This window comes from Chionomys nivalis, chromosome 17, assembly GCF_950005125.1.
Source record: "Chionomys nivalis chromosome 17, mChiNiv1.1, whole genome shotgun sequence".
In the NCBI taxonomy this organism is placed as follows: Eukaryota; Metazoa; Chordata; class Mammalia; order Rodentia; family Cricetidae; genus Chionomys; species Chionomys nivalis.
The window spans coordinates 59605256-59630069 of NC_080102.1; the positions used below are offsets into that span (position 1 = coordinate 59605256).

General features: G+C 48.5%; 1 protein-coding gene across 1 annotated transcript; it reads right to left on the reverse strand.

Moving 5' to 3' along the window:
* Positions 1 to 4: 4 nt before the first annotated feature.
* Positions 5 to 17555, reverse strand: Spryd3 (SPRY domain containing 3). The gene is made up of 11 exons (XM_057792544.1): positions 17426 to 17555; positions 14915 to 15061; positions 13494 to 13569; positions 12299 to 12423; positions 11911 to 12046; positions 10491 to 10676; positions 2688 to 2837; positions 2294 to 2351; positions 1701 to 1820; positions 1449 to 1618; positions 5 to 1165 (listed from the first exon to the last, which is right to left on the reverse strand). The coding sequence occupies exons 1-11, from the start codon at positions 17446 to 17448 to the stop codon at positions 1031 to 1033; spliced, it is 1326 nt and encodes a 441-aa protein (XP_057648527.1). The 5' UTR covers positions 17449 to 17555; the 3' UTR covers positions 5 to 1030.
* Positions 17556 to 24814: the final 7259 nt, after the last annotated feature.

Here is a 24814-nt window from a genome sequence, read left to right on the forward strand (position 1 = left end):
CTGATAAATATGGAAACTCCGTCTTTATTGGGTGTATAAACATTTCTGGTCTGTACATACATTTCATACATCATAGTGCAGGGCCGAAAGGAGGGGCAAAGTAGCCCCAGCAGCACAACAGCACCCCCCCCCCAGTTCTACCCACTGTGCAAACTGAGACCAAGAGCCCCTGAAATGGGGGGAGAAGATGGGGGAGTTGGTTGCGGGGCAGGGGGGTCTATGTAGACTCTAGAATCAAACACTGAAGCAAAAACAGTCAACTGGCACAAGCAGCAAGCTGGGCACAGGGTCGGGGAGTGGGCAAGGAAAGGGGGTGAGGGGACAAGCTGTGGCCCTGAGCGACAGCCACAACATAATACATGCCTAGAGCCTTAGCCCCATCTCAGGGAGCCAGGGCTAGCGGTGCCTTGAGGAAGAGTGCAGACAAGGAGACAGAAGCAAGGGCTACAGTCCCATGCCACCACACAGCCCGCACTCACATGTAGTAAGGGTAGTCTGTGTGGGGGCAGGTAGGGAGCCAGGCTCAGGCTTTCTGTGGTGCTTGAGTGTGGGGGCGGGGCTGTCTCTCAATGGAGACCCTAGATGTGACTTAGGACAGCAGCCGGTGAAAGGAGAGATGGCCAAGACAGACCCCCTAGCCCAGCCAGGGGGAGACAGCAGCAACTGGCTCACACGAGGGCAGGGAATGAAAAGAGGTTTCAGGGGAACTATGGGTAAATAGGGACAGGCAGGCTGCTTCTACTTCACCCTCAGCCCAAACAGCAGGTAGGCTTCTGCCTCCCAGTTTCCACAGGATCCAGTGAGTAAAAGGAGATCTGGGTGCCCACTAACCAAAGCAAGGGGACATTAACACTGTTCTCTGCCCATTCCTATCACCAAAGGCTCAGGCCCAGGGACAGAAGGTCCAGCCTGACTGGGCCCTGAGCTGGTAGGGGCAGGGTAATGTCCTCTCAGGGCCTGCTGATGAGCAAACCCTGGGGGAGACTGGAGGGAGGCTGCAGAAGGAGAAGGGCAGATGTGCAGTGAAGCCTTAGCCACTTAAGGGGTGCAGGTCAACTTTCACCTTCTCCCCACAACTGAGCATTCCAATGGTTGGAAAGAAGCCTCCAGAAGGCACAACAGCATCCTTCTTCCCTATGATCTTGCCATTCCGGGTGAAGAAAACCTGGTGGTGGAGGCAGAGAGGAGAAGGTGGACGCTGGTCTCTCCCCTGGGGATACTCAGGCATGAAGCCCAACTTTGGGAGTCTTTTGGGGTGATATGGGAAGCAACCACAAGAGGGCGGGTTGAGGCTGGAAAATAGGCTGGAACTATATAGCCTGGACTCTTAGAGCTACTGTGAGCCCTGGCAGCTCCAGACCTTGACTCCCCCTCCCACCTGCTCCCATGGGTCCTGTTTTCACTCGTGGTCTCCCCGGGACCCAGAGTGAGCCCAAACCCCTACTCACCACCACCTTCTTGCCCTCATGCTCCTGCTCTATCTCTTCTTCCTCTTCCTCCTCCTCTTCCTCCTCTTCCTCTTCACCTTCCTGGTGCAGGTACATGACATTTCGGACATTCCGGACAGCCCGGGCAGTCGGGGACAAGATCACTGTGTCACAACTGTCATCACTGTCCCCTGGGAGACAGGAAACATAAACTCCTGAGGTACCTACAGCCCACTGCCCTGAGCAGTCTGGCTGCTGCCCAATCTCACTCACCCTCACTGTCCAGAATGTAGTCCCGGGGGAACATGATTCCACAGCCCATAATGTCCCCTTTGTAACAGCGTGGCCCAAAGGGGTCCCCCACACCACTGCCATGGAAGATCTTCCCATCATCTGTTGGAGGGGGAAAGGACACATTGAAGGGGCTGACTCTACAATCCTCAGGGTGACAGAAAGGTCAGAGACAGGTGCAGGAAGGACATTAGGTTTTAAAAAAGAAAATAATGTCCATTTGATTGAACTGGTCAGAAGAAAGGACAGGGTCCCTAGGGTGGATGAGCAAGCTGGGAAGGGAGGGAGGGGAGTCTAGGCGCCAAGGCTCAGTATTCTCAGGAAACCCTACAGGAAATCTGAGCGACCTTCAGGAAGGGCACAGGGAGCCAAGTCAGAGGCCTGCAAGTGTTCACTCTGGCCCAGTCCTCCTGCCCTGTCCTCTGCCTCTGACTGTCAGGACTGAGAGAAAAAAATAAGATGAAAGGAAAGTCTGAGCAGCCTAGAAAAAGGAAAAGAGAAGCTACATGTGAGTCTGCAGAATGTGGGACCCAGTGTCCCATCTCCCCACCTCCACACCAGCAGCTTCTGCTCACCTGCATGGTACGCCACAGACCCTCTGCTCCAGCCAGGGTGCCTATTCTTGGGATAATCCTACAGCAGGAAGACAAAAGGAAGTCTGTGACATCACCCATGATGAACAGGGACAGAAACAGAAGAAAGGGGCATCTGACTCAGCAACAACTCAAATGGGCTGGCAGTGCCAAGGAGGATAGAAAGGGGCTGTTTCGGGGCCAGACAAGGTGACACACTTAGGACACTGTCTTCTGTCACAAGGCCTGTCCTCTAAACAGACCCTTAGAACTACGCTCTGCCTCAGCTCACAACTTTCCTCTACAGGCCCCTTGTCCAGGTTTCCCAGCGTTTCCTGGCCCCATCCCAACAGCCCCAAACTGACCCCACAGGGAGAAAGACAGCACTTGCGCCCACCTTCCTGGCCAGCCCCAAGGCGATGTAGCATTTCTCTCCAGGGTCCACAATCTCCACCTCGAAGTAATGGCTACGGGTGCTGAGTGGGTGCCGGGCCTGAGCCAGCCCCACATCCACAATACTCTTTCCCTTCCCCAAATATTCCAGCAGCTGTGGAGTAAGAGCCAGAGGGCAGAGGTCAGGTGGATACTTTCCTGGACACTGGACCAGTTTTCTGAGTCTGACAGAATCCCCTGGCTAAATGAAAAGGGATTCTAAAGGCAAAATGGACTCTGAATTCTAGGCAGGCAGAGGACAAGGATGACAGAAACAGGTGGTTAGTATGAGATTTGGGAAGCTCACTGGGGTCTTTAGGCTGGAGCATCCATTCCTTGGACAACCCAAGCCTGCCTTCCTTCCTGGAAGAGGGAGGACAGCAAGGGGTATGTAGGAGTTAGGAGCCAACCGCAGATACACGAGGGGAGGGGACAGGCTCAGAAGCCAATTCTGCACAGATGGGACTGACATGGTTTCTCAAGACCTGTCCCACTTGGCCCTGAAATGAACACTCCTTTCTGGGTCAGGGAGGTGCTCAAAAGAGCCAAGAACCTAGAGATAACAACTCTACTCTTCCTTTTACATGGGCAAAGGTGAAAAGAAACAAACGGCAGGTATTCCAGTTCCCAACCCTCACTCAGGCTGGAGTTGGGTGTGAAGGTAGAAGGTGGGTAAGACAGGTTATGGGGCCCTTCAGTCCCTCATGGTCTTGCCTGCATACAACAGGGTAACAACCCCAATCTGGGAAGCTTTACCTACCAGATGTCATGGTAACAGTGGGGCTATGACTCAACCCCATCTCCTTTTACCTACCTAGTATCACCTAGGATTCCTTGATTCCCTTTTAACTAACCTAACTGCCCCTCAAGACTTTTCTACTCTCTAGAAAGCACACGCCCTGGGCCTCCTTCACTCATCCCGAGCAAACCTGACGAAAATGGCCTCACCACACTAACATCCTATACCACCTTGAAGGCCTGGGGGTGTCTCCTGCAGAAGCCAGCCCTACTCATCCCCCTTCAGAGTGGACAAGAAGATCTTACCCTGCTCACCTCTAGATCCTCCAAGTCTACCCTCCTATACTCTAAACACAAGCGAGGACAGATGGGGAAAAGCCAGAGGCGCGTGGGAGCCGCAGGGCCACACCCAGACCCACCATGAATTCTGTCTATAGCTATTAGAGTGTTCCCCGGCCTGGCTCTGCTCAGTATCTCTCCCTAGCCAGGAGAAGGGTCGTTTGGTGTTTATTAGCCTCATCTATCAAGCAGCCTATGATCCACTCTCTCCACCCAATGCTGCAGAGCTGGATCAGAGACCCCACAGCTGCCTTTGACCCATCCTATCCAACTGGCCTCTATGTTGGAAACAGGGTGTTCTATAGTTCCATGGCCAAAAGGCAACTGATCCAGATCCTGATCCTTGGGAAAAACCCGCCCAACCATTCCCTCTGCCTAAGCCCACAGGAGGCGGAGGCTGCAGTTCTACTGACAGGGAGGGGATACTTCCTAAGGGCAAGAGGCCATAAGGATGACTGGCCCTGACATGGAACTTCACCCACACCCACGGTTCCTGAAGAGCACTGGGGCAGTCGCTGACATTCCAGCCCTGAGCAAGAGTGGAACCATCCATCCTATCTCAGGGCGGTCACCCCAAATCAGAGGTTGTTCTCCTGCTCCCAACAAGTCCTCCTGAGTCTTCAGCATAGACAGCTTAGAGCAGGGAGTCACCTCCCTGGCAGATCTTTTCTGGGTACCATGTTGGGGCTCTGGAGATTTGGCTTCTAGAACCTCGGTTGTCAGGATCTGTAGGTTTGGTCCTTCAGTCTATGCCTTGATTGCCTCTTAGTTTGAAAGATGAAGTTCAAACCCTACCTAGTATTACTTAGTTGCTACTAATCTTGAACAACGTATATTCATTATACATTCATATAAGAAAAAAGCCTTGCCGGGCAGTGGTGGTGCATGCCTTTAATCCCAGCACTCAGGAGGCAGATCTCAGTGAGTTCGAGGCCAGCCTGGTCTACAAAGTGAGTTCCAGGACAGCCAGGACTGTTTCACAGAGAAACCCTGTCTGGAAAAAAAAGCAAAACAAAACCAAAAAGAAGAAAAAGAAAAAAGGAAAAAAAGCCTTCATCAGTAAAACGGGGACAACACTACTTATAGCTTCAAAAACAGTAGAGATAAGACGGAGTGATCGGGGCGCCAGTGGGCCACCACGGCCAGTTAATGGAGACACATTCTGTCAGGAAATGGGGGCTGCTATAGAGTAACTACCAGTTAATGAAGACACATTCTGTCAGGAAATGGGGGCTGCTATAGAGTAACTACCAGTTAATGAAGACACACATTCTGTCAGGAAATGGGGACTGGTATAGAGTAACTACCAGTTAATGAAGACACACATTCTGTCAGGAAATGGGGACTGGTATAGAGTAACTACCAGTTAGTGAAAACACACATTCTGTCAGGAAATGGGGACTGGTATAGAGTAACTACCAATCATAATGGACATGACCTTTCAGCCCATACCTCCCACTAGAGCGAAAAACAACCCTTAGGCCAAAGAGGATGATATTAGTAGTACTGGGTATCAAACCCAGGACTGTGCACTATAGTCAAGAGTTCTACCCTGAGACAGCTCCAGCCCCAGTTATCCTGCTGGGCACCTTAGCTGCGGGAGAGGGAACCCTCTCCATGAGAGCCTCAAGCACACCACCCCCACTCATGCCCGTTACAGGGGCTGCAGACCACCGAGAGCTTAGCTGAAGCTGCAGATCAGAATTCTGTCTATACTCTCTTCTCTTGTTGATTCCCACTCTCTCACTTCTGGCTAGAAGAGACTAGTTCTTCCCAACAGGAGCAAGCATGTGGGCCCAGAAGTAGCTGAAACAGGAATCAAGAACAAGCTCCCAGCTGGGCCTCAACACAGCCTCTTCTGGAGCTGGATCTAGGGAGGATCCTCTTCTTTTCTGTACCAAAGCTGCCACTGTAAGGAGCATGTAAGAACCGTGAACAGTAAACAATGACAAGATTAGTCTAATGCACAGCCAGCCAGCTCCTCAACCATCTCAAACATGACCTCACTTTGCTGGCCCTGGGGCAGCAGCAATCCTTCAACATCTTGAGCCCTCTAAGGCAAGGGAACCTAGGACTTCTTTAAAAGAAGGGAAAACTGAGGTTACAGACAGTAGGGAAAGAACTCACCACTGCCCGGCAGAACTCACTCAAAAAGAGCTACAACAGGAGCTAAAGAGAGGGCTCAGTGGTTAAAAGCACTTACTGCTCTTCCAAAAGACGAAGGTTAGGTTCCCAGCAACTATATACTGATTCATAACCATCTGTAACTACAGTTCCAGGAGATCCATGCCCTCTTGTGACCTCCAAAAGCAGCAGGCATACACATGGTACAAAGATATACATGCAGCCGGGCGGTGGTGGCGCACGCCTTTAATCCCAGCACTCGGGAGGCAGAGGCAGGCGGATCTCTGTGAGTTCGAGACCAGCCTGGTCTACAGAGCTAGTTCCAGGACAGGTTCCAAAACCACAGAGAAACCCTGTCTCAAAAAACCAAAAAAAAAAAAAAAAAAAAAAAAGATATACATGCAGGCAAAACACCAAGGCAGGCAGGCAGGTTATTTGGAACTGTAGCTCAGGTGGCAGAATTTGCCTAGGATTCATCAAGTCCTGGGGTCAATCCCCAGCCATCATATAGAGCAGGTGTGCTGATAACTCCAGCACTCAGGAGGTAGAGGCAGGAGGATTAGGTCAAGGTCAGCTTCACTATATAGCGGGTTCAAGGCCAGACGGGGTTAATGAGATGCTGCCTCTGGAAAAGAAGAAACAAGAAAGAGCACTGCCATCACCTGACCAACAGCATAGATGCTGTGTGCTGCAGAGTGCCGGCGAGTCCCCTTGTTAACACTGACTGGAAGCCGTACCTCGCTGTCAATGCCCAATAACTTGCCCAAAATTCAAAATCTTTTTCTCCCTTGTAGTACTAGGGATTAAATGAATTCAGGGCTTCATGCACATAAGACAAGTGTCTGACCACTGACCTACCTCAAAAATTCAAAATCTGAAGTACAGCCTGGTACAGTGACACATGCCTTTAATCCCAGCATTCAGGAGACTGAAGCTGGAGGATCCTTGTGAACTCAAAGCCATCCTGGTATACATACAGAGTTCCAGGCCAGACGAGGTTACAAAGTGAGGCCCTGTCTATAATAATAATAATAATAATGTCTGAATAACAATGGCTTCTACTGTATGCACACAGTTCTCACATCAAAATTGAAGAATCTTAAGTTGGGAGCTATCAGTATCAAACTGTCAAAAAGGACCCAGAAATAGGTCAAGGCTATCTGGGCCTACTTTCCCTATTCACTGGTTAGTTGACAACTTGAGCGAGTCCCTTCACTTTTACTAGGACTTCTCTTCACAGAACAAGAGAATGTTTGAAAATGTGGGAAACATGCTGTGCTACCATAACCCCACCAGTAACTTGTGTCTGGATGTTAGACACTAACTGTCCTGCACATGAGGAAGTGTCTTGGGCTGGTAAGACGGCTCAGCAGGGAAAGACACTAACCAGCAAGCCTGATGACCAAGCTGGGCCCCAGGACCCACATGGTGGTAGAAGGAAAGGATTCCTATAAATTAGCTTTGATCTCCACACGCATGCCATGTTATGTGCATGTGTGCACACACACAAATGAATGAATGTTAAAAAAATAACTGTTCCAGCTGAAGTACCACTTATGTCCTTCTGAGAGAAACTTTAGATTAAGTCAGATTTGAGGCCTTCCCAAACCTTCATGGTTCTAGGGCACCCTACTGAGACTACCATCTATGCCTGAAGAAGGCCTTGGGCCCAAGGGCAAGGAATGTGAAAAACAAGGGCAAAGAATGAAAACATAGTCTAGTCATCTTTAAAGGAATGAACTCTCCTTCCAGGACAACACAGCTCTGATTAGAAATACAGTAGATGGTACAAAAGAATAGAAGATGAAAGAAACCGGGCAAGTTATCCTCATTTGAAAGATGAGACAGTCGGCAAACCTAAAAGGACATGTGTCCTTCACTCATCCCTTAGGGCTGAAGAGACCGCTAAGGGGGTAAAGGCACTTGCTGCCAAGCCTGACCAACAAACTTCAACTCCTAGAACCCACATGACAGAGGGAGAGACCCATCCACATTTGTCTTCTGACTTCCACCTGCACACACATACACACACACAATAAATTAAATAATAAATGAGTAAAAGATACACCAAAGAACTAGAGAGAGAAAGAGACTGACTCATAGCCAGGCCTGGCAGCTCGCATCAATAACCTCAGTACTCAGGAGGCTGAGGTAGGAAGATTACCAAAAATTTAAGGCCAGCCTGAGTTCCAGGGCAGACTGACAGTATGAGACTGTCTAAAAACAGACAGACAGACAGACAGACAGCTGCCTGAGTCTACTGCGGGGGAGCCTATGCTCATGGTGCAGTGAACTTACCCTGCCAATAGTCCTAAGCTGAGGTGTGAGGGCTTAAAAACAGACAAACTCTAAAGCTACACTTAAGAGAAAAAAGTTCCTGAGTGGACTGAGGACGCTGAGGGGAGGAAGGAATTAGAAAAGATGCCTGGGAGGGGCTGGGAATGGAGTGGAGACAGGTCCAGGCAGAGGAAGGATGCCAGGAAAACATTTGAGGAGAGGTCATAGATGAGAGCTGGAACATGGCCCTGGCTCAGGCCCAAGTTCAACTCTGTGGATGTTGTTAAAATGATGGCAGAAGGGGAAACAAAGAAGCGATGAGTCAAGAGTGAGCATCTGAGGCCTTGGCTCACAACCACCTCAGCCCTCACACCCGAGGCCAGAGGGAAGCAGGGTATCAGAGCAGCAGGAGGGTGCACATGTTCTCTGAGCCCAGTTTACCTTGAGCTCCACAAGGAAACGCCTTGCTCATAACCCACTTCCATCCCCCACTACTTCTGTTTTCCTCTCACAGGACAATTAGAAAAAAGCCTGTCCTGAGGTGAGAAGGCCAAAGGGCAGGCTGGGAGCGGGAAGGCAGCGGGAGAGGAATTTTAAGTGGGAGGACTGAGCATCTCACAAGAGGTCAGTTAGACTCCTGACTCGCATCCATTCACTCCCAACACAGCAAGAGGCACAGAGGGCAGGCCACAAGACGGCCCAGGAAAGCTCAAGCCCCAGAGAGGCAACTGCAGGTCTGAAGAGAGGGGCTTGAAAGCTGGGAGGCTTCAGGTCCTCCCTGACATCTTCCATCTGTCTTGTCATCTTCTACAAAAAACAAAGAAGAGATTAACACTTAAGTTTATTCAAGATCCCCAAAACTGGGCCTGTATGCAGGCCTGTAATCCCCACTTCTTGGAAGGCGGAGGTATGTAAATTTGAAGTTCAAGACCTGCCTGGGTTAAAGATTGAGTTCAGATATCAGCCAGGGCAGCTTATCCCCCCAAAATAATAAAAGACCTAGAGATAGGGGCTGGAGAGACGGCTCAGAGGTTAAGAGCACTGCCTGCTCTTCCAAAGGTCCTGAGTTCAATTCCCAGCAACCACATGGTGGCTCACAACCATCTGTAATGGGGTCTGGTGCCCTCTGCTGGCCTGCCGGCATACAGACAGAATACTGTATACATAATAAATAAATAAATATTTAAAAAAAAAAAAAAAAAAAAAGACCTAGAGATACACACAGTTCACTGGGAAAGGACTTGTTTAGCATATGCAATGTTCTATGTTCAATACCCAACACCACCACCACAACCAACAACAAAAACCCAATTGTTGTGGGACAATCTTTTTGCACACTGTGAAAATGTGTCTCTGTCAAAGCACCTGACTGGTCTAGTAAGAGCTGAACGGTCAACAGCTAGGCAGGGAGGATGGGCAGGACACTGCCAGGCAGGGATAAGAACTCTAGGAAGGAATCAAGAGAAGTGGAAATTCTGCAACAAGACGCAGGCATACAGTATGGAAGGAGAGGTAACAATCCACACAGCAGAACGTAGATTAATACAAATTTAAGTTTTAAGAGCTCATTGGGAACAAGCCTAAGCTAAGGCCAAGCTTTCATAATCAATAAGTTTCTGTGTCATTATTCAGGAGAGATAGTCTGACTAAACCCAATTCCCAGACTCTTCTCCCACATTTGTTCATCAGTTCTATGACTAGAGTTGAATCAAGCCAAAAGGGAAGCATAAGAAGTGAGCTTCCAAATCAGTTCTCAAACCCTGAAGAAAGAGAAACCTGCAAACCAGGGCTTCTACTTATTCTGGGAATTAACAACCAATGTGAGCTCCCAAATGAAGGGAAAAGAAGGAAGGGAATGACACTCAGAACACATGTTTGGACTCCAAGAACCTTGCCAAGGCCTCAGGATATTTTACCCAAACTTCCACTTTCCAAAGTTGCACAAAAGCCTCTCTACTAGGTGCAGCAGCACAGGACTGAGGCTCAAGAGGCCACAGCCAGTGGAAAGCAAATTCAAGGCCAAGTAACATTCCTGAGGTATCTCAAGGAGAAGAAAAGAAAGAGCAAGGCAAAATGACCTGCATTTAATCCCAGCACTCAGGAGGCAGAGGCAAGTGGATCTCTGTGAGTTCCAGGCCAGCCTGGTCTACACAATGAGACCCTGTCTCAAAGAAAGGATGGTTGGGAGATGACACTGTTTTTCCTCCTCATTCTAAGCAATGTCTAAGCATGGTATCAATGTCCACATGTGTTCTTCCCAGACCATTCACCCTCACTGCCTTTTACTTACGGTCCCACAGACTCTGACATCATGCAGCCGGCCCCATTCATCTTCATAACTGTCCACCATCATGACGCTGTCATCCTCACGGCCCAGTTCAGCATTGAGGTGCAGCCTCACCTCCTCACCCAGGGAATGCATACCAACTGCTGGGAAGAGCCCATCTGGGGACATGGGCATGATGGTGGAGCCCACCTGCAGCACAAGGAGAGAGTTGCCATGTGGTTCACTTTCCCACAGCTCATCCAGTTCTCAAAAGGGCACTTCCAAGATGATACAACTAAGAATTATCACACACACACTCACAGACTGAAGAACAGAGGCCCAGGAGAGTTTAACATTTGTTAAGTACTCCTTGCCAAACAAGTTCCATGGAGCTAGAAGTCAAGCCTCAGTTTCTGGACTTGCTGCCAACTCTGCAAACACCTGCATGAGTGCCACAGCCCCACCAATGCCCACCTGCTAAGGCTGCAAAGGAAGCAACCTCTTGTCTGGCTTGAGAAGCAATCTTCCCCAGCGGTGTGGGAGTACGGAAGGAGAGGGAAAGAATTGTGTTTCTTTCTCTCTCTTACCAAAGCCACTACCTCTGAAGAGAAAAGGGTTCGGGGAGTGAAAGAAAGAAAATAAAACCAAAGTACATATTGCCCCAAATATTCAAACCAACCAGGCCCTACAGCTGACACAGAATAGGTTTCCTGGAACTGGAGTTACAGACAGCTGCGAGCTGCCATGTGGGGACTTAAAATTGAAACTGGATCCTCTGGAAGAGCAGTCAGTGCTCTTAACCACTGAGCCATCTCTTCAGCCCCGCTTTTTACAGTTTTATTGAGAATTTCATACATGCATATTATGAGGTTTGATCAAATCCACCCCCCATTCTCTCCTCTCCAATTTCTTCCCTACTTCCCCCACAACCATGTATTACTCCTAACTTCCTGTACTATTTTTTTTGAAACCCACTGAGTCAACTTAGTGTTGCCTATACGTGCAAGGATGTAGAGTCGTCTACTGAACATGAGTAGCTTCCCAGGGCCACATCCCTAAAGAAAGCATTTTTAAAGATAGTGCCTCAAGTAACCCAAACTGTTCTTGAACTCACTACACAGAATGACTTGGAACTCCTGATTCTCCTGCCTCCATTTCCTGAGTGCCCCGGGCACCCTGTTTCTGCGATGCTGGGAACTGAATCCAGAGCCTCAGGCATGCTAGGCAAACACACTACCATGTTAGCTACATTCACAAACTCTTCCTTCCTCCAAATCCTGTATCTCTCCCCGTGTTGGTTGTAGCTACTTGCCCCTCTAAGCCAAGGACCAGCACAGGGAAGAGGCGGCAGGGAACAAAGCCAGCAGACTCCCCATGGTCGCTCTCACAGACCCTCAGGCAGAGACAAGCCACTGAGCCCTCTCAGACAGGGTTTCCCACTCACCCGTTTCCCATTCTTGGTGAAGAAGATCTGGGCAGTCTGCACATCAAAGGACACAGGCTCAATGCCACAGCCAATCCGGTCCCCAGAATTGCACTTTGAGCCAAACTGGCGCCCCTTGGCTCGGCCATTGTATAGCCTATGGAGAGAGTGGCACAAGACAGAACTGTGGTACCTGCTTCTACTCCACAACACCTTCTCCACTATTGATGGTATCCACCTATGTCCTGGTATTCACGTCACCCTCTCTCACCCACACACCCACAAGTATTCCTTACCTACTTAAGATTATGAAAAAACCCAAGATAGGAAGTAGTGGAGAAACCACTCAGAGACAGGGCAGCTTATCCTCCACATCTAGACTTCAACTTCACAGCAAAGAATCACTCACTTGCCATCATCAGCATGGTAGGCTACGGAGTCAGGCAACCAGCCAGGCTGGTGATCCAAGCTGTAGTACTGAGGGACCAGCCCCACAGCAATGGTGCCCCGAACACCGCTGTCCACAATGGATACCTGAAGGGGAGAGAGCAGGTACAGTTCCCAGTGACAGACAACTGAATGAACTTCAGGGCTCAAAGAGACCCAGGGGTGAGAGGACAGGACCTGCATGAGAGAGCAGGGAAGGGCAGAGCCTCTTTCCTGTGATTATTTAGGCAACCATTCTTGAGCCTTGGCTGGGCACGATGGTTTACACCCTTAATCCCAGCACTCCAGAGGCAGAGACAGGTGATAGTTCCAGGACAGTCTGGTGGACACGGAGAGACAGAGTTTCAGGCCAACATAGGGAGATCCTGTCTCAAAAAAAAAGAAAAAAAAAAAGGAAAAAAAAAGTAGGGGTGGAGCTGGAGAGCTGGCTCAGCAGTTTTAAAGTCCATACTGATCAGAGTTTGGCCCCCATGATCCACATCAGGTAGTTCACAGTCACCAGTAACCCCAGGTCTTTGCCAATCTGACACTTCTAACTTCTAGCCTCTGTGGACACTGACTACATTCACATGCACGCACCCACACATGGGCATTTATAATAATTATAACAATAATAATAATAAAGTTAGGCATAGGATCAATTCTGGGCTTCTATTAGGGCAGCAGTTCTTAACCTGTGGGTCTTGACTTCTTAGGGGTCAAGTGACTCTCTCACAGGGGTCACCAAAGAGCAACAGAAAACACAGATATTCATATTACAATTCACAACAGTAGCAAAATTACAATTATAAAGTAGCAATGAAAATAATTTTATGGTTGGGGGTCACCACACCATGAGGAAATGTAATAAAGGATCGCAGCGTTGGGATGATTGAGAACCACTGTACTAGGAAAGTGAGACACGAGCCAAAGTCTACATAGGCCAGGGGACAGCAGAACACAAGGGCAAGGGAGGTGACACCCAAGGCACCTGTCTCTCAGACCACGAGTCAGGCTGTCCTTCACCCTTCTCCCAAAGGAACATTGATGGAAAATTTAAAAGGCCAGGTCATAAATCCAGGAGAAGAGCTCCTTGGAACATGACGAATTCACTCCACATCAGCAACCCCATCACCACACCCCGGTTCCCCAGCTTTGCCCATCTACTGCTTGATCACCTCAAAATAATTGCTGTCCTTGGTCAGGGGTCGAGATGCCACATAGCAGCCAACTTCACCAGAATTTCCATGGTAACTAAAGGAATACAGAAAAATTCTATGAGCAGGCAAGCCCAACTTTGTGAAACACAGAGAACTCACAGCAGACTTTAGAAAATCAGCACATAGCCAGGCATGGTGGTATACACCTTTAATCCCAGCACTTGGGAGGCTGCAGGAGAAGTTCTGAGTTTGGGGCCAGTCTGGTCTATAGAGTAAGGTCTATGCCAACAGGACTATACAGAGAAACCATGTTTTGGAAAAGAAAGATGGGGGGTAGGAAGAAGGAAGGACAGAGGGAGGAAGGAAGGGAGTGAGGAGAGGAGGGAGGGAGGGAGGAGAGAGGGAGGGAGGGAGGAGGGAGGGAGGGAGGGAGGGAGGGAGGGAGGGAGGGAGGAAGGGAGGAAGGGAGGAAGGGAGGAAGGAAAGGACTGTGTGTGCACATACACAAGGTACTTAAGGTCACTAACCCTTCCCACTACTGCTAGCCAGGGTTCAACCCACACTAGATCAATACAGTCTAGTTTCTTCATTTTCAGGAGGTAAAAAATGTACAGGCTTCCTTAATTGTACTTTAGGGGGTCCCACAGTCTTGTCTAACCTCAGTCCCTTCCTCTTGTTGCAACTTCAGCCTTGCCTTCAGCCCTGTCCTCAGAGGAACCAGAGAACAACTGATTTCCTGCCTCTGTCAAAGGACTTCAGACTGGAAGAGTCTCTCCATCCTTATATTTCAGCTTTCTTTCCCTCAGGCTAAATAATGCTACTTCCTTCTCCCTTTAGATGACAACTATCCAACAGGCAGGAAGGAGTCAGGGGATGTTTAAGACAAATGAGAGAAAAATACAAACCAAAGTGCTAGAGTCACAGAGTGGGTGATTGTGTCCCTATGGAACTGGCGCTCCCCAGCCACTCCCTGCGGAACCCAGTCTGTGAAATGTAGGCAGAAGGGGACTCCGACCCTATGACACCTGCCGTGGGAACTTCCCAATCAGAACATGTCCCTGACAGAGCAGAAGACAGTGAGCCAAGACAGCTGAGGTGGCATGTGCCTGTAACCCCAGCTTTTGGAAAACTAGTCTTAGGGCAGCCTGCCTGTCACAAAAACAAAACAAAACATAGACCCACTAGTGAGACGCTCTGTGGTCCCACCTGATCCGAGAGCACTTCCTCACGGTGTCCTTCAACAGCTATCCCCTACAGATACACTAAATAACACCCAGGACAACCTGAGTGACCCAGTGACAAGAGGCAGAAAGTGGCACAGAGGCCACTGGGATGCCCCTCAGTGCAGCACAGGGCGCTCTCTCTAAAACACCTGTGTCCCAGCTAAGACCTGGAAAAAGACTGACAAGGACAACGTGGAACCATTTCCCTCCACTCACCTCAAAGTGTCACCATCCACAAGGATATGCTTGAACCTCTCCTGATATCGGAAGGCCCGGACCTCTCGAATCTCCCGAATCCTCCTTCGCCAATTCAGAAACCGGTAGTGCAAGTTGAGGTCATCCATCTTGTTCATGAGAACAAACCTAAGAGAACAGAAAAGACCGAGAAGGAAGTAGGCTCAGCATAGACTAGCTCAGCCTGTTCAATCTTGAATGTGCAGAGTGTCCCAGACTCGAGACGAGATATCTAACTGAATCTCAATAACTCCAGTCTTTGTTTTGTTTTGTTTTGTTGAGACAGGATTTACTCTGTAGCTTTGAAGCCTGTCCTGAAACTAACTCTTGTAGACCAGGCTGGCCTCGAACTCACAGAGATCCGCCTGCCTCTGCCTCCCGAGTGCTGGGATTAAAGGCGTGCGCCACCACTGCCCAGCTCAATAACTCCAATCTTAGCCACTCAGTTAACAGGTACTTATTGGACCTTTACCATGTGCACTGTCATCGAAGCTAGGAACAAAGCTATGTGCAAAATAGATGGGATTCGTGTTCTCAGAGTTTCCAATCTCGTGGGCATGAGGAAGCATAGCAGGTAATAAGCACAAATGGCCATTTTAGACAGTGGATGGGGACAGTCTCAGAAGTGCTGCATGTAAACTGGAAGGGAAGGAGGCAATATGAGAGTACAAGAAGCAGCCGTCGAGGCACAGGCCCTTGGGTAGAAAAAGTGTCTGGTAGAGAAAGACAGAAGGTGAATAAGACTAAGACAATAAGACTAAGGTGAGTAAGGCTAAGGACTATCCAGTCAGGAATTAAACTTTATTTCAAGGATAATGAGAAACCTCTGTGACATTTTAAGCGAGAAACAGTATGATTTTAAAACATATAAAATCTTGCTGGGTATGACGGTACTTGTCTTTAATCTGAGCAGTTACTAAATTTTTTTATTATCTTTCTGTGTATGGGTGTTTTCCTGCATGTATGTCTGTGCATACTGTATATGCCTGGTGCCTTCAGAGACCAGAAGAAGGCATCAGATCATCTGGAACTGGAATTGCAGACAGTTGTGAGCTGCCATGTGGGTGCTGGGAATTGAACCCTGGGACCTCTGGGAGAGAAGCCAGTGCTTTTTTTTTCCGGGTGTGTGTGTGTGTGTGTCAAGACAGGGTTTCTCTGCGTAGTCCTCCCTGTCCTGGAACTAGACCAGGCTGGCCTCGAACTAGCAGAGATCTGCCTGCCTCTGCCTCCCAAGTGCTTGAAAGGTGTGTGCCACCATGCCCAGCAAGCCAGTGCTCTTAACCACCAAACCATCTCACCTGCCCATAATCCCAGCACCTTTTGTTTTGTTTTGGTTTGGGTTTTTTGTTATTTTGAGACAGAATTTCTTCATTTAGTCCTGGCTGTCCTGGAACTCACGCAGTCTGTAGACCAGGCTGGCCTCAAACTTGCAGAAATCCACCTGCTTCTGCCTCCAGAGTGCTGGGATTGAGGTCATGTGCCACTACAGCCTGGCAATCATTCTAGCACTTTTAATCCCAGACGGAGGCAAACGGATCTCTGAGTACTAGAACAGTCTGGTCTACATAGTGTATGCCAGGCCAGCCAAGGCTACATAGTGAGGCCTTGTCTCAAACAAAAGAAAAAAAGAACCTATCAGCGGGGCAGTGGTGGCCTAAATCCCAGCACTCGGGAGGTAGAGGCAGGGGGATCTCTGTGAGTTCGAGGCCAGCGTGATCCAGGCTCCAAAGCTACAGAGAAACTCTGTCTAGAAAAACCAACCAACCAAACAAACAAACAATTAACCCTCATTCCCTACTGCAGTGACAGCAGTTCAAGGGGTGACAGCCACCAAAATGGAAGCAGCGAAGGAGAAAAGGAATGGGACTCCCTTGGTATTTAGACAACCCTCAAGGCCAACAAATGAATGAATGAATAAAATTTTCCAGAGAGTCAAAAGTGGGAAAAGAATGGAGAAATCTTTTCTTCCCATCCCCAAACACCTGGCACCGTGCCCCCCACACAGTAGGTGCTTAGCAAACCTAGGCTAAGCTCAGTTCGAAACCAGTGTGCACATCTGGACTGTTCCGAAGAGCTGCAGACCACACATGCTCCAGCCGAGGCGACACCTGTGGCACAGCACCAGGGCTCCCCTTTCGGGCCCTGGGCCAGGACTTAAACCCAGGTAGAAGCTGGAGCCCCAGACTGGAAGACTCGGATCTTCGAGAACGCGGTAGCCTCAGCCCCGACCAGCAGCAGCCGCGAGGGGTCCTGGCGCTGCCTCAGCACCGTCGGTCACTCAGAGGGGACCCAGGGGCCACCCGGCCTTAACCTGTCAGTGCGGCTCCGCCCGGTCTCCACAGGCCCCGCACCGAGATAGGGTGCGCGGCGGGAGGAACACTAGTGACCAGCGCCCCGGCCCCGCCCCTGAGCCCGGAGCCATCCTCCAGGACCCCCGCCTCGAGATCTGCAGGGACCGAGGCCTCCGGGACCCCGCCCCCGATCCCCGCCTACCGGGGCCGCCGAGTCCTCCTCATCCATAGGCCTCTCAGCTCCGCGCTGTAGGTCTTCGGCCGCCGCCACCACACACATCCGGGTCCCCGCCCTTCCTATGCTCCGCGAGGCCCGCCCCCCACGCCGAATCTGACCAATCTTCAATGGTTGCTATAGACGGACACTCACATCAACCAATCGCAGGGCTCAAGCTGTGTGGGGCGCGGCCCGGTAAACCGGGTACCTACACTCGGCAGCGTCTGAGGAACCCTGGTGTCGGGAGGGTGGGGGAAGCGACGTGGCGGCCCGGACGCCACCGTGGGCGCCAGGAGCTCCGGGAGGCGGTCAAGGGGCGGCTCCCTTGGGGCGGAGCAGGTTACTGTGCCCGCGCAAGCGTCGCAGTATTAGAGCAAGAAGTGATGCTTTACTGGTGTGTCCTTTTGGTCCCGGTAACAGCCTTCGGGGTGGGGGACAGTGTTCTTAAAATGACCTCATTTTTACGCGTGAGCAACCATGGGCCGAGCTCCACAGCGGCCGCGCTCGGCTGATTCATGTTTTCTTCTTTCCAGAGCGCCACTTTGCATCAAATTCGTTCATTCCAGGAAGGACGTTCCAGAACAGGGGAGAACTTAAGATGCAAAAAGCACAGTGCGGTGGAACCCAGTGCTGTTGGGGAACAGAGGACTTGGTGGGAAAATTAGGTCAGGTCAGAAGATACTGGGAAGGACACTTAACCTTTATCTCGCATCTCCTATAAAAGCTGTAGTTGCCGTTGGGAGGAATTTGGAATCTTGGATGACTTTCATATTTTGCTTCCGAGACTCACCCTCTGTCTTTAGTACCCTGTGTCAGAAACATGGACAAACATATTCGTGTATTTACACTTCGGAATTTATTGAATATCAATAAATTAACAAGTTATGTCGGTTTCATTGGCCACAATTTACATGAATAATGGGCTTTTAGCAAGCTCAGGGTTTTTTACTTCAGTATTAATCACTAAGTCTTAGGACACACTTTCCACATCATGTGTATACATATATAGGTTATGCTGTGGCGACAAGAGGGTTAAAGAAGCCCCAGCATAATTCAAGAGTTCAGAGGCCTTGCTAGGGACAGAGAGAGCCACCAGGTTACTGAAAAGTTACCCCGCAGCCAGAGGACAGACCCAGCTAGAGGGCTGCTGGAGATGCAGCCTGGAAGGCAGCCACCGCTGCTGCTGCTTTAGCGCCAAGCAGCAGGTCACAGGGCTGAATCCAGCCTCAGGGGCAAAATGCAGGGCTGGATTTGGGTGAACTGACGGACAAACGGTAATCTGAGTAGGTTTCATAAGCAGGGGACCTGAGCTGAGAGAACTGAAGCCCCGGGGACAGGCACACACACAGGGTGGGGACCTTGTCATCACACTGTTAGATGTCCTCCTCATTATGGGGTCCAGCTGAGGGTATTGCACCCTTTCTAGGTCTGAGTATATTTGATAGGTTCAGCCTGGTGATACATAAGTGATTTTAATACACCTACTGAGCACATGTTCTCCATCTATTGTACTTGGATACATTTAGACGGTGGGACTTTTCACTTTTTAAAAAGTCATTTATTTTATGTGTCTTGCCTGCATATATATCCGTGCACCATACGTGAGAGTCACAGACAGTGTGAGCTGCCGTGTGAATTCTAGGAATTGAACCTTGGTCCTCTGGAAGAGTAGTCGGTGCTCTTAACCGCTGAGCCATCTCTCCAGTGCAACCTTTCACTGAGGAATAAATTATCAAGCTAGGTCTCATGAGTGGTGCTGATGGTGTGTGTGTGTGTGTGTGTGTGTTTAGAGCCGTCTTCCTTTGCACTCACACTAGAGCCAAGGCAGACAAAGCCTGAAGCCACTGCCTTACACAATATAGAATAACTTAAAGGCAAGCACAGCCTAATCCCAATACCCTCTTCTGCAGCACCTCGCTTATTTATGTATTTTTTAAATGTCAGTGGTGAAATGCACATTACTTATTTGTTTATTGGACGTGGGTGGGGGTGCATGCCTGGCTTGGCCTATGTGTATAGCTCAGAGGACAACTTGCAGGACTTGGTTCTTTCCTTCCACCAGGTGGGGCCAGGGGTTGAACTGAGGTCTTCAGGTTTGGCAACAAAGACCTTTCCCCTCTGAGTCTCTCACCAGACCTAGAACCTCATTCATTCAGATCAGTGTGGTGTGTGTGTGTCATTGTGTTTCCTCTCCCTCCGAGCTCAGAATAATCCCTGAGCATGAATAGTAAAAACTCAGAGACATACTCAACCTGAAGATCAGAAAAGCAAAAGCAGCCACTAGAGAGCTCTTACTTCTTTGAAATCTTCAGACTTAAAAAAAAAAAGCGAGTTCCTGTCTCATCCCGCCTTATATTCCTCTCTAGTGCTGGGATTAAAGGCGTGCACCACCACCACCACCCGGCCTCTATGGCTGACTAGTGTGGCTGCTGGGATTCAACGCATGTGCCACCACTGCCTGACTTGTATGATTGACTAGTGTGACTGTTTTGCACTGGACCTTCAGGCAAGCTTTATTTATTAAAATACAAATAAAATATATTACTACATTTCCCTTTTTTTGTCTAAAATAAAAAGAAGGCTAGAACTAATATAAGAAAAACTATATACATTAAGTTCAATAACTACATATAATATATTCAGTCAATAAATGCATCAGCAATGTCTAGTCCATTTGCATTTGACAAATTCAGAGAAAGTACTCCATTATCTATCTTATCTTGCTGAGGCTCTGATTCGGGGCAGGTATCCGAAAAGCCTCACGATCGGCGCCAAAATGTAGCGGCGTAAATAAACGGCAGACGGAAATTATAATAAAATATTCAGCTTTAATTAGGGAAAGACTCACAGAACCGAAGTTCCAGTGGAGAACAGGAAAACAGAAGGAAAGGCGGGGAGCACACCCTCAATCTTTATAAGTAAAAAATATCCTCGGGGGACCCCGCCCTGCAAGCAAGGTGATTGGCTGGGTCCCCCACACTAATCTGTTTTCTGTCATAACTTGCTTTCTGCATCTGGTAAACAAGGAAAACTGTAACTATCTAGTCTTCAGCTCCCTCAGAGACCCAAGAAGGAAATAATTTTAACTGAATAAGCAGAAAACGTGAGCAAGCGACTTCCAAAAATTGTGAGAAATGACAAAAACAGCTAACTGCCTGAACAGTCACCCAAAGTTCCTCTGCAACACTGGGGTATGCACTTTGAGCCTACAGCCTAGAACGCCTGACAAACATCCAAAGGGGTTGCACCAGCTTGCATTCCCACCAGCAAAGCAGGAGTGTTCCCTTTTCCCCACAGCCTCTCCAGCATAACTTGTCATCAGTGTTTTTGATCTTGGCCATTCTTAAAGGTGTAAGATGGAATCTCAGAGTTGTTTTGATTTGTATTTCTCTGATGACTAAGGATGTTGAACATTTCCTTAAGTGTCTTTCAGCCATTTTAGATTCCTCTGTTGGATGTCAGTGTGGTGATTTCTCAGAAAATTTAGGAAACAACCTTCCTCAAGTCTCAGTAATACCACTTTTGCGTATATATCCAAAGGATGCTCAATAGTGCCACAAGGACATGTGTTCAACTATGTTCATAGCAGCTTTGTTTGTCATAGCCAGAACCTGGAAGCAACCTAAATGTCCCTCGACCAAAGAATGGATAAGGAAAATGTGGTACATTTACACAATGGAGTACTACACAGCAGAAAAAATAACAGCTTGAATTTTGCAGGAAAATGGATGGAACTAGAAAACATTATTTTGAGTGAGGTAACCCAGACACAGAAAGACAATTATCACATGTACTCACTCATAGGTGGTTTTTAAACATAAAGCAAAGAAAACCAACCCACAAATCACAATCCCAGAGAACTTAGACAACAATGAGAACCCTAAGAGAGACTAACATAGATATAATCTACATGGGAAGTAGAAAGTAGAAAAAGACAAGATCTCCTGAATAAATTGAGAGCATGGGGACCTTGGGACAGGGTTGAAGTGGGGAGGGGAGAGGTAGGGAGGGGAGTAGAGAAAAAATGTAGAGCTCAATAAATATCAATAAAAAATGTAAAAAAAAAATCTCACGTGGGGGCTGGAGAGATGGCTCAGAGGTTAAGAGCACTGGCTGTTCTTCCAGAGGTCCTGAGTTCAATTCCCAGCAACCACATGGTGGCTCACAACCATCTGTAATGAGATCTGGCGCCCTCCTCTGGCATGCGGACATATATGGAGGCAGAATGTTGTATACACAATAAATAAATAAATCTTTAAAAAAAAATCTCACGTGGTACTCCATTAATGTGTAGCATATTAATCAATTAAATCAATTAGTTTTTTTTTTTTTTTGGTTTTTCGAGACAGGGTTTCTCTGTGGTTTTGGAGCCTGTCCTGGAACTAGCTCTTGTAGACCAGGCTGGTCTCAAACTCACAGAGATCCTCCTGCCTCTGCCTCCCGAGTGCTGTGATTAAAGGCGTGCGCCACCACCGCCCGGCTAGTTTGTTTTTAAATATGCAGTGGATCAACAAATGGCAACACTAAATTCCTTGGGAGCACAATCTCCATTGTGTCCACATCTTCCAGTTACAGTCACGTGTTCTGTAGATATATTTAATAATTTCATGTAAAAAATAGCTACATCTGTTTTTATTCATTTAACTACACAAAGCAATTTACATATCCCCACAAGGTACTTTTTGTTCACTGATCATTCCTAACTCCCAGAGCGTGACTCTGCTCCATCCTCAGCTCTCCTCTCTCTGGTGTCCTCAAGGCACGGGGAATCTAGAACACGGAAGTACACACATATACACACATGCACCTCCCTGCTCCTCCACCTTGGGCTCTCTGCCTGTGTTCCCTACCATCCCTCCCAGCCCTTGTGGAGATGATCTTTTTATACAGTGTGATGATGTGTCTCTGTCCTTCCTCACCTGCCTAAGGCTCCTTCTCATTGGTTTAATAAAGAGCTGAATGGCCAATAGCTGGGCAGGGGAGGATAAGTGGGACTTGCAGGAAGAGGTAGGAACTCTGGAAAAGAATCTGAGGCACAAGAGATTCACCAGCCAGATGTGGAGGAAGTCATACAGTTGTGAGGAGAGAGACAATGTGGCAAAATTCAGATTAATATAAACAAGTTAATTTAAGTTTTAAGAGCTAGTTGGGAATAAGCCTAAGCTAAGGTCAAGCTTTCATAATTAATAAAAACTCTGCACATCATTATTCAAGAGCCAGTGACATATAAAAAAGGCCTGTTCTGCATGCATGGTGGCACACGCCTTTAATCCCAGCACTCAGGAGGCAGAGGCAGACGGATCTCTGTAAGTTCGAGGCCAGCCTGGTCTACAGAGTGAGTTCTGGGATAGCCAAGACTATCCCTGTCTCAAAAATCAAAACAAACAAAAGGTATAAAGATACAAAATGGCCACACAGATGGTCAAGAGGTGGCAGAATCCAGAATGGGTTTAGTTCTCTCTTATTTATTTATTTATTTATTTATTTATTATGTATACAACATTCTGCCTCAATGTATGCCCACATGCCAGAGGAGGGCGCCAGATCTCAGTACAGATAGTTGTGAGCCACCATGTGGTTGCTGGGAATTGAACTCAGGACCTCTGGAAGAGCAACCAGTGCTCTTAACCTCTGAGCCATCTCTCCAGTCCCGGGTTTAGTTCTCTTGAGCCTAAAACTTGGAGACTTGGGAAGGAAATTATCTTTGAAAAACCAATTATGGGCAATGGTGGCGCACACCTTTAATCCCAAAACTCGGGAGGCAGAGGCAGGCAGATCTCTGTGAGTTCGAAGCCAGCCTGGTCTACAAGAGCTAGTTTTAGGAAAGGCTCCAAAACTACAGAGATACCCATTATCAAAAAAAAGAAAAAGAAAAACCAATTATGCCTCCCTTAACGTCCATTTATCTCAATTCAGACACAAGATGAGAAGCTGCAGGGGAAAGTGACCCAGCTAGCTGGCTGAACTGGCGTTCACAGAGCTCCACTCTCAGGGTTAAGATGCTGAGTAAGAGCTGAGTTTTGTGGTGAGGGGATGCATGTGAAGCACCCCAAGGCTTTTGAAAAGAGACCATTACTTAACCAGGACAGCACGTCAGCAGGACAGGCGATGGCGGGAAACAGGCTGGACTCCAGCTACGGCTATCCCAACAGGCCTGCTCCAGTCAGACCTATGTTCTCTCCCTGCCCAGGTATGCAGCCTTCTTGTCAAACTTAGAGCTGAAAATAGTTCAGACAGTCCTTTCCCTCTACCCCGTGTTATCCAAAGGGTGTCAGTGCCTGGGGATGCATGGGTGTGTGAGATTGGAGCTTCAGTAATGAGAAATGTGTGGTGTGTGACAGGAGTCCCTACCAAGTGTATGGGCAAACCTACGTCATAGGCCAAGGCTAATTTCTAGGTCAGCCCTGGTACCAGGTTCTCCGCAAAGATTCTTTTTTTTTTTTTTTTTTTTTGGTTTTTCGAGAAAGGGTTTCTCTGTGGTTTTGGAGCCTGTCCTGGAACTAGCTCTTGTAGACCAGGCTGGAGTTGAACTCACAGAGATTCGCCTGCCTCTGCCTTCCGAGTGCTGGGATTAAAGGCGTGCGCCACCAACGCCCGGCCTCCGCAAAGATTCTTGTGCAGACTCCACACAATGTGCTAAGGCAGATGGCATCCCAAAAGGAGAACTAGCAGAATTCAAGGACTTCTGTCCTCAGGGAGACTTGTACCCCGGCAGGAACGGGCCTGCATCTCTGGACACTCACACCTGAAGGATGAAGAAAGGGGACGTTCCTGCCATTCCCGCCGAGATAATTGAATTCCTGCACTGTGCAGTGGTGCAGAGAGGGACCAAGACAGCCCTGGCAGCAGAGAACCACAGGAAGGGAACTTGGGGAGGGACAGGACACAGTGGTGGGTGCTAGGCATTAGTGGAACACGGGGGTCCTTCAAAAGACTCACTGAGACCCCAGCAAGGAGTCATTGTCCTCCTTCCCAGCCTTCCATAGACTTTTTCATCATATTCAGAAGCAGGAAACATGGGTCCATTAAGAAAGGCCCTAGCCAGAGGCATTTGCAGTGGAAGAAGTAAATAAATAATAGGGATAAAAGTTTGGGTAAGAACCACACTCTCTGCTCTGGGGTCAGAACACAGAAAGCAGGCTCCAGGACCTTGGTGGAAGATAGCTGTCACTTTTTCCTGCTCTGTATCCGTATCTCATGGCAACGGGAAATCATCACTTTCCAAAAAAACACTGTTAGTCTTAAAATCTCAGAGTAGCCAGGGGAGGTTCTTCTTATTTTGTGTTTGCTTAAAAAGCTCAGGAAGTCCTTGCTGATGTTCTTGCTTGGGGCCCAGCGTTTATTCTTAGTCACTGTCCAGAGCCCTTGTTTTAG

Bases quoted from the DNA above. Each gene is read 5' to 3' on its own strand.
- Spryd3 (XM_057792544.1), bottom strand. From the start codon at position 17,448: ATGAGGAGGACTCGGCGGCCCCG. The intron at 10,677-11,910 runs GTGAGTGGGAAA...CTTGTGCTGCAG, and splicing joins TCACCAAGAATGGGAAACGG to GTGGGCTCCACCATCATGCC. The intron at 1,619-1,700 runs GTGAGTGAGATT...CCTGTCTCCCAG, and splicing joins CTACATTCTGGACAGTGAGG to GGGACAGTGATGACAGTTGT.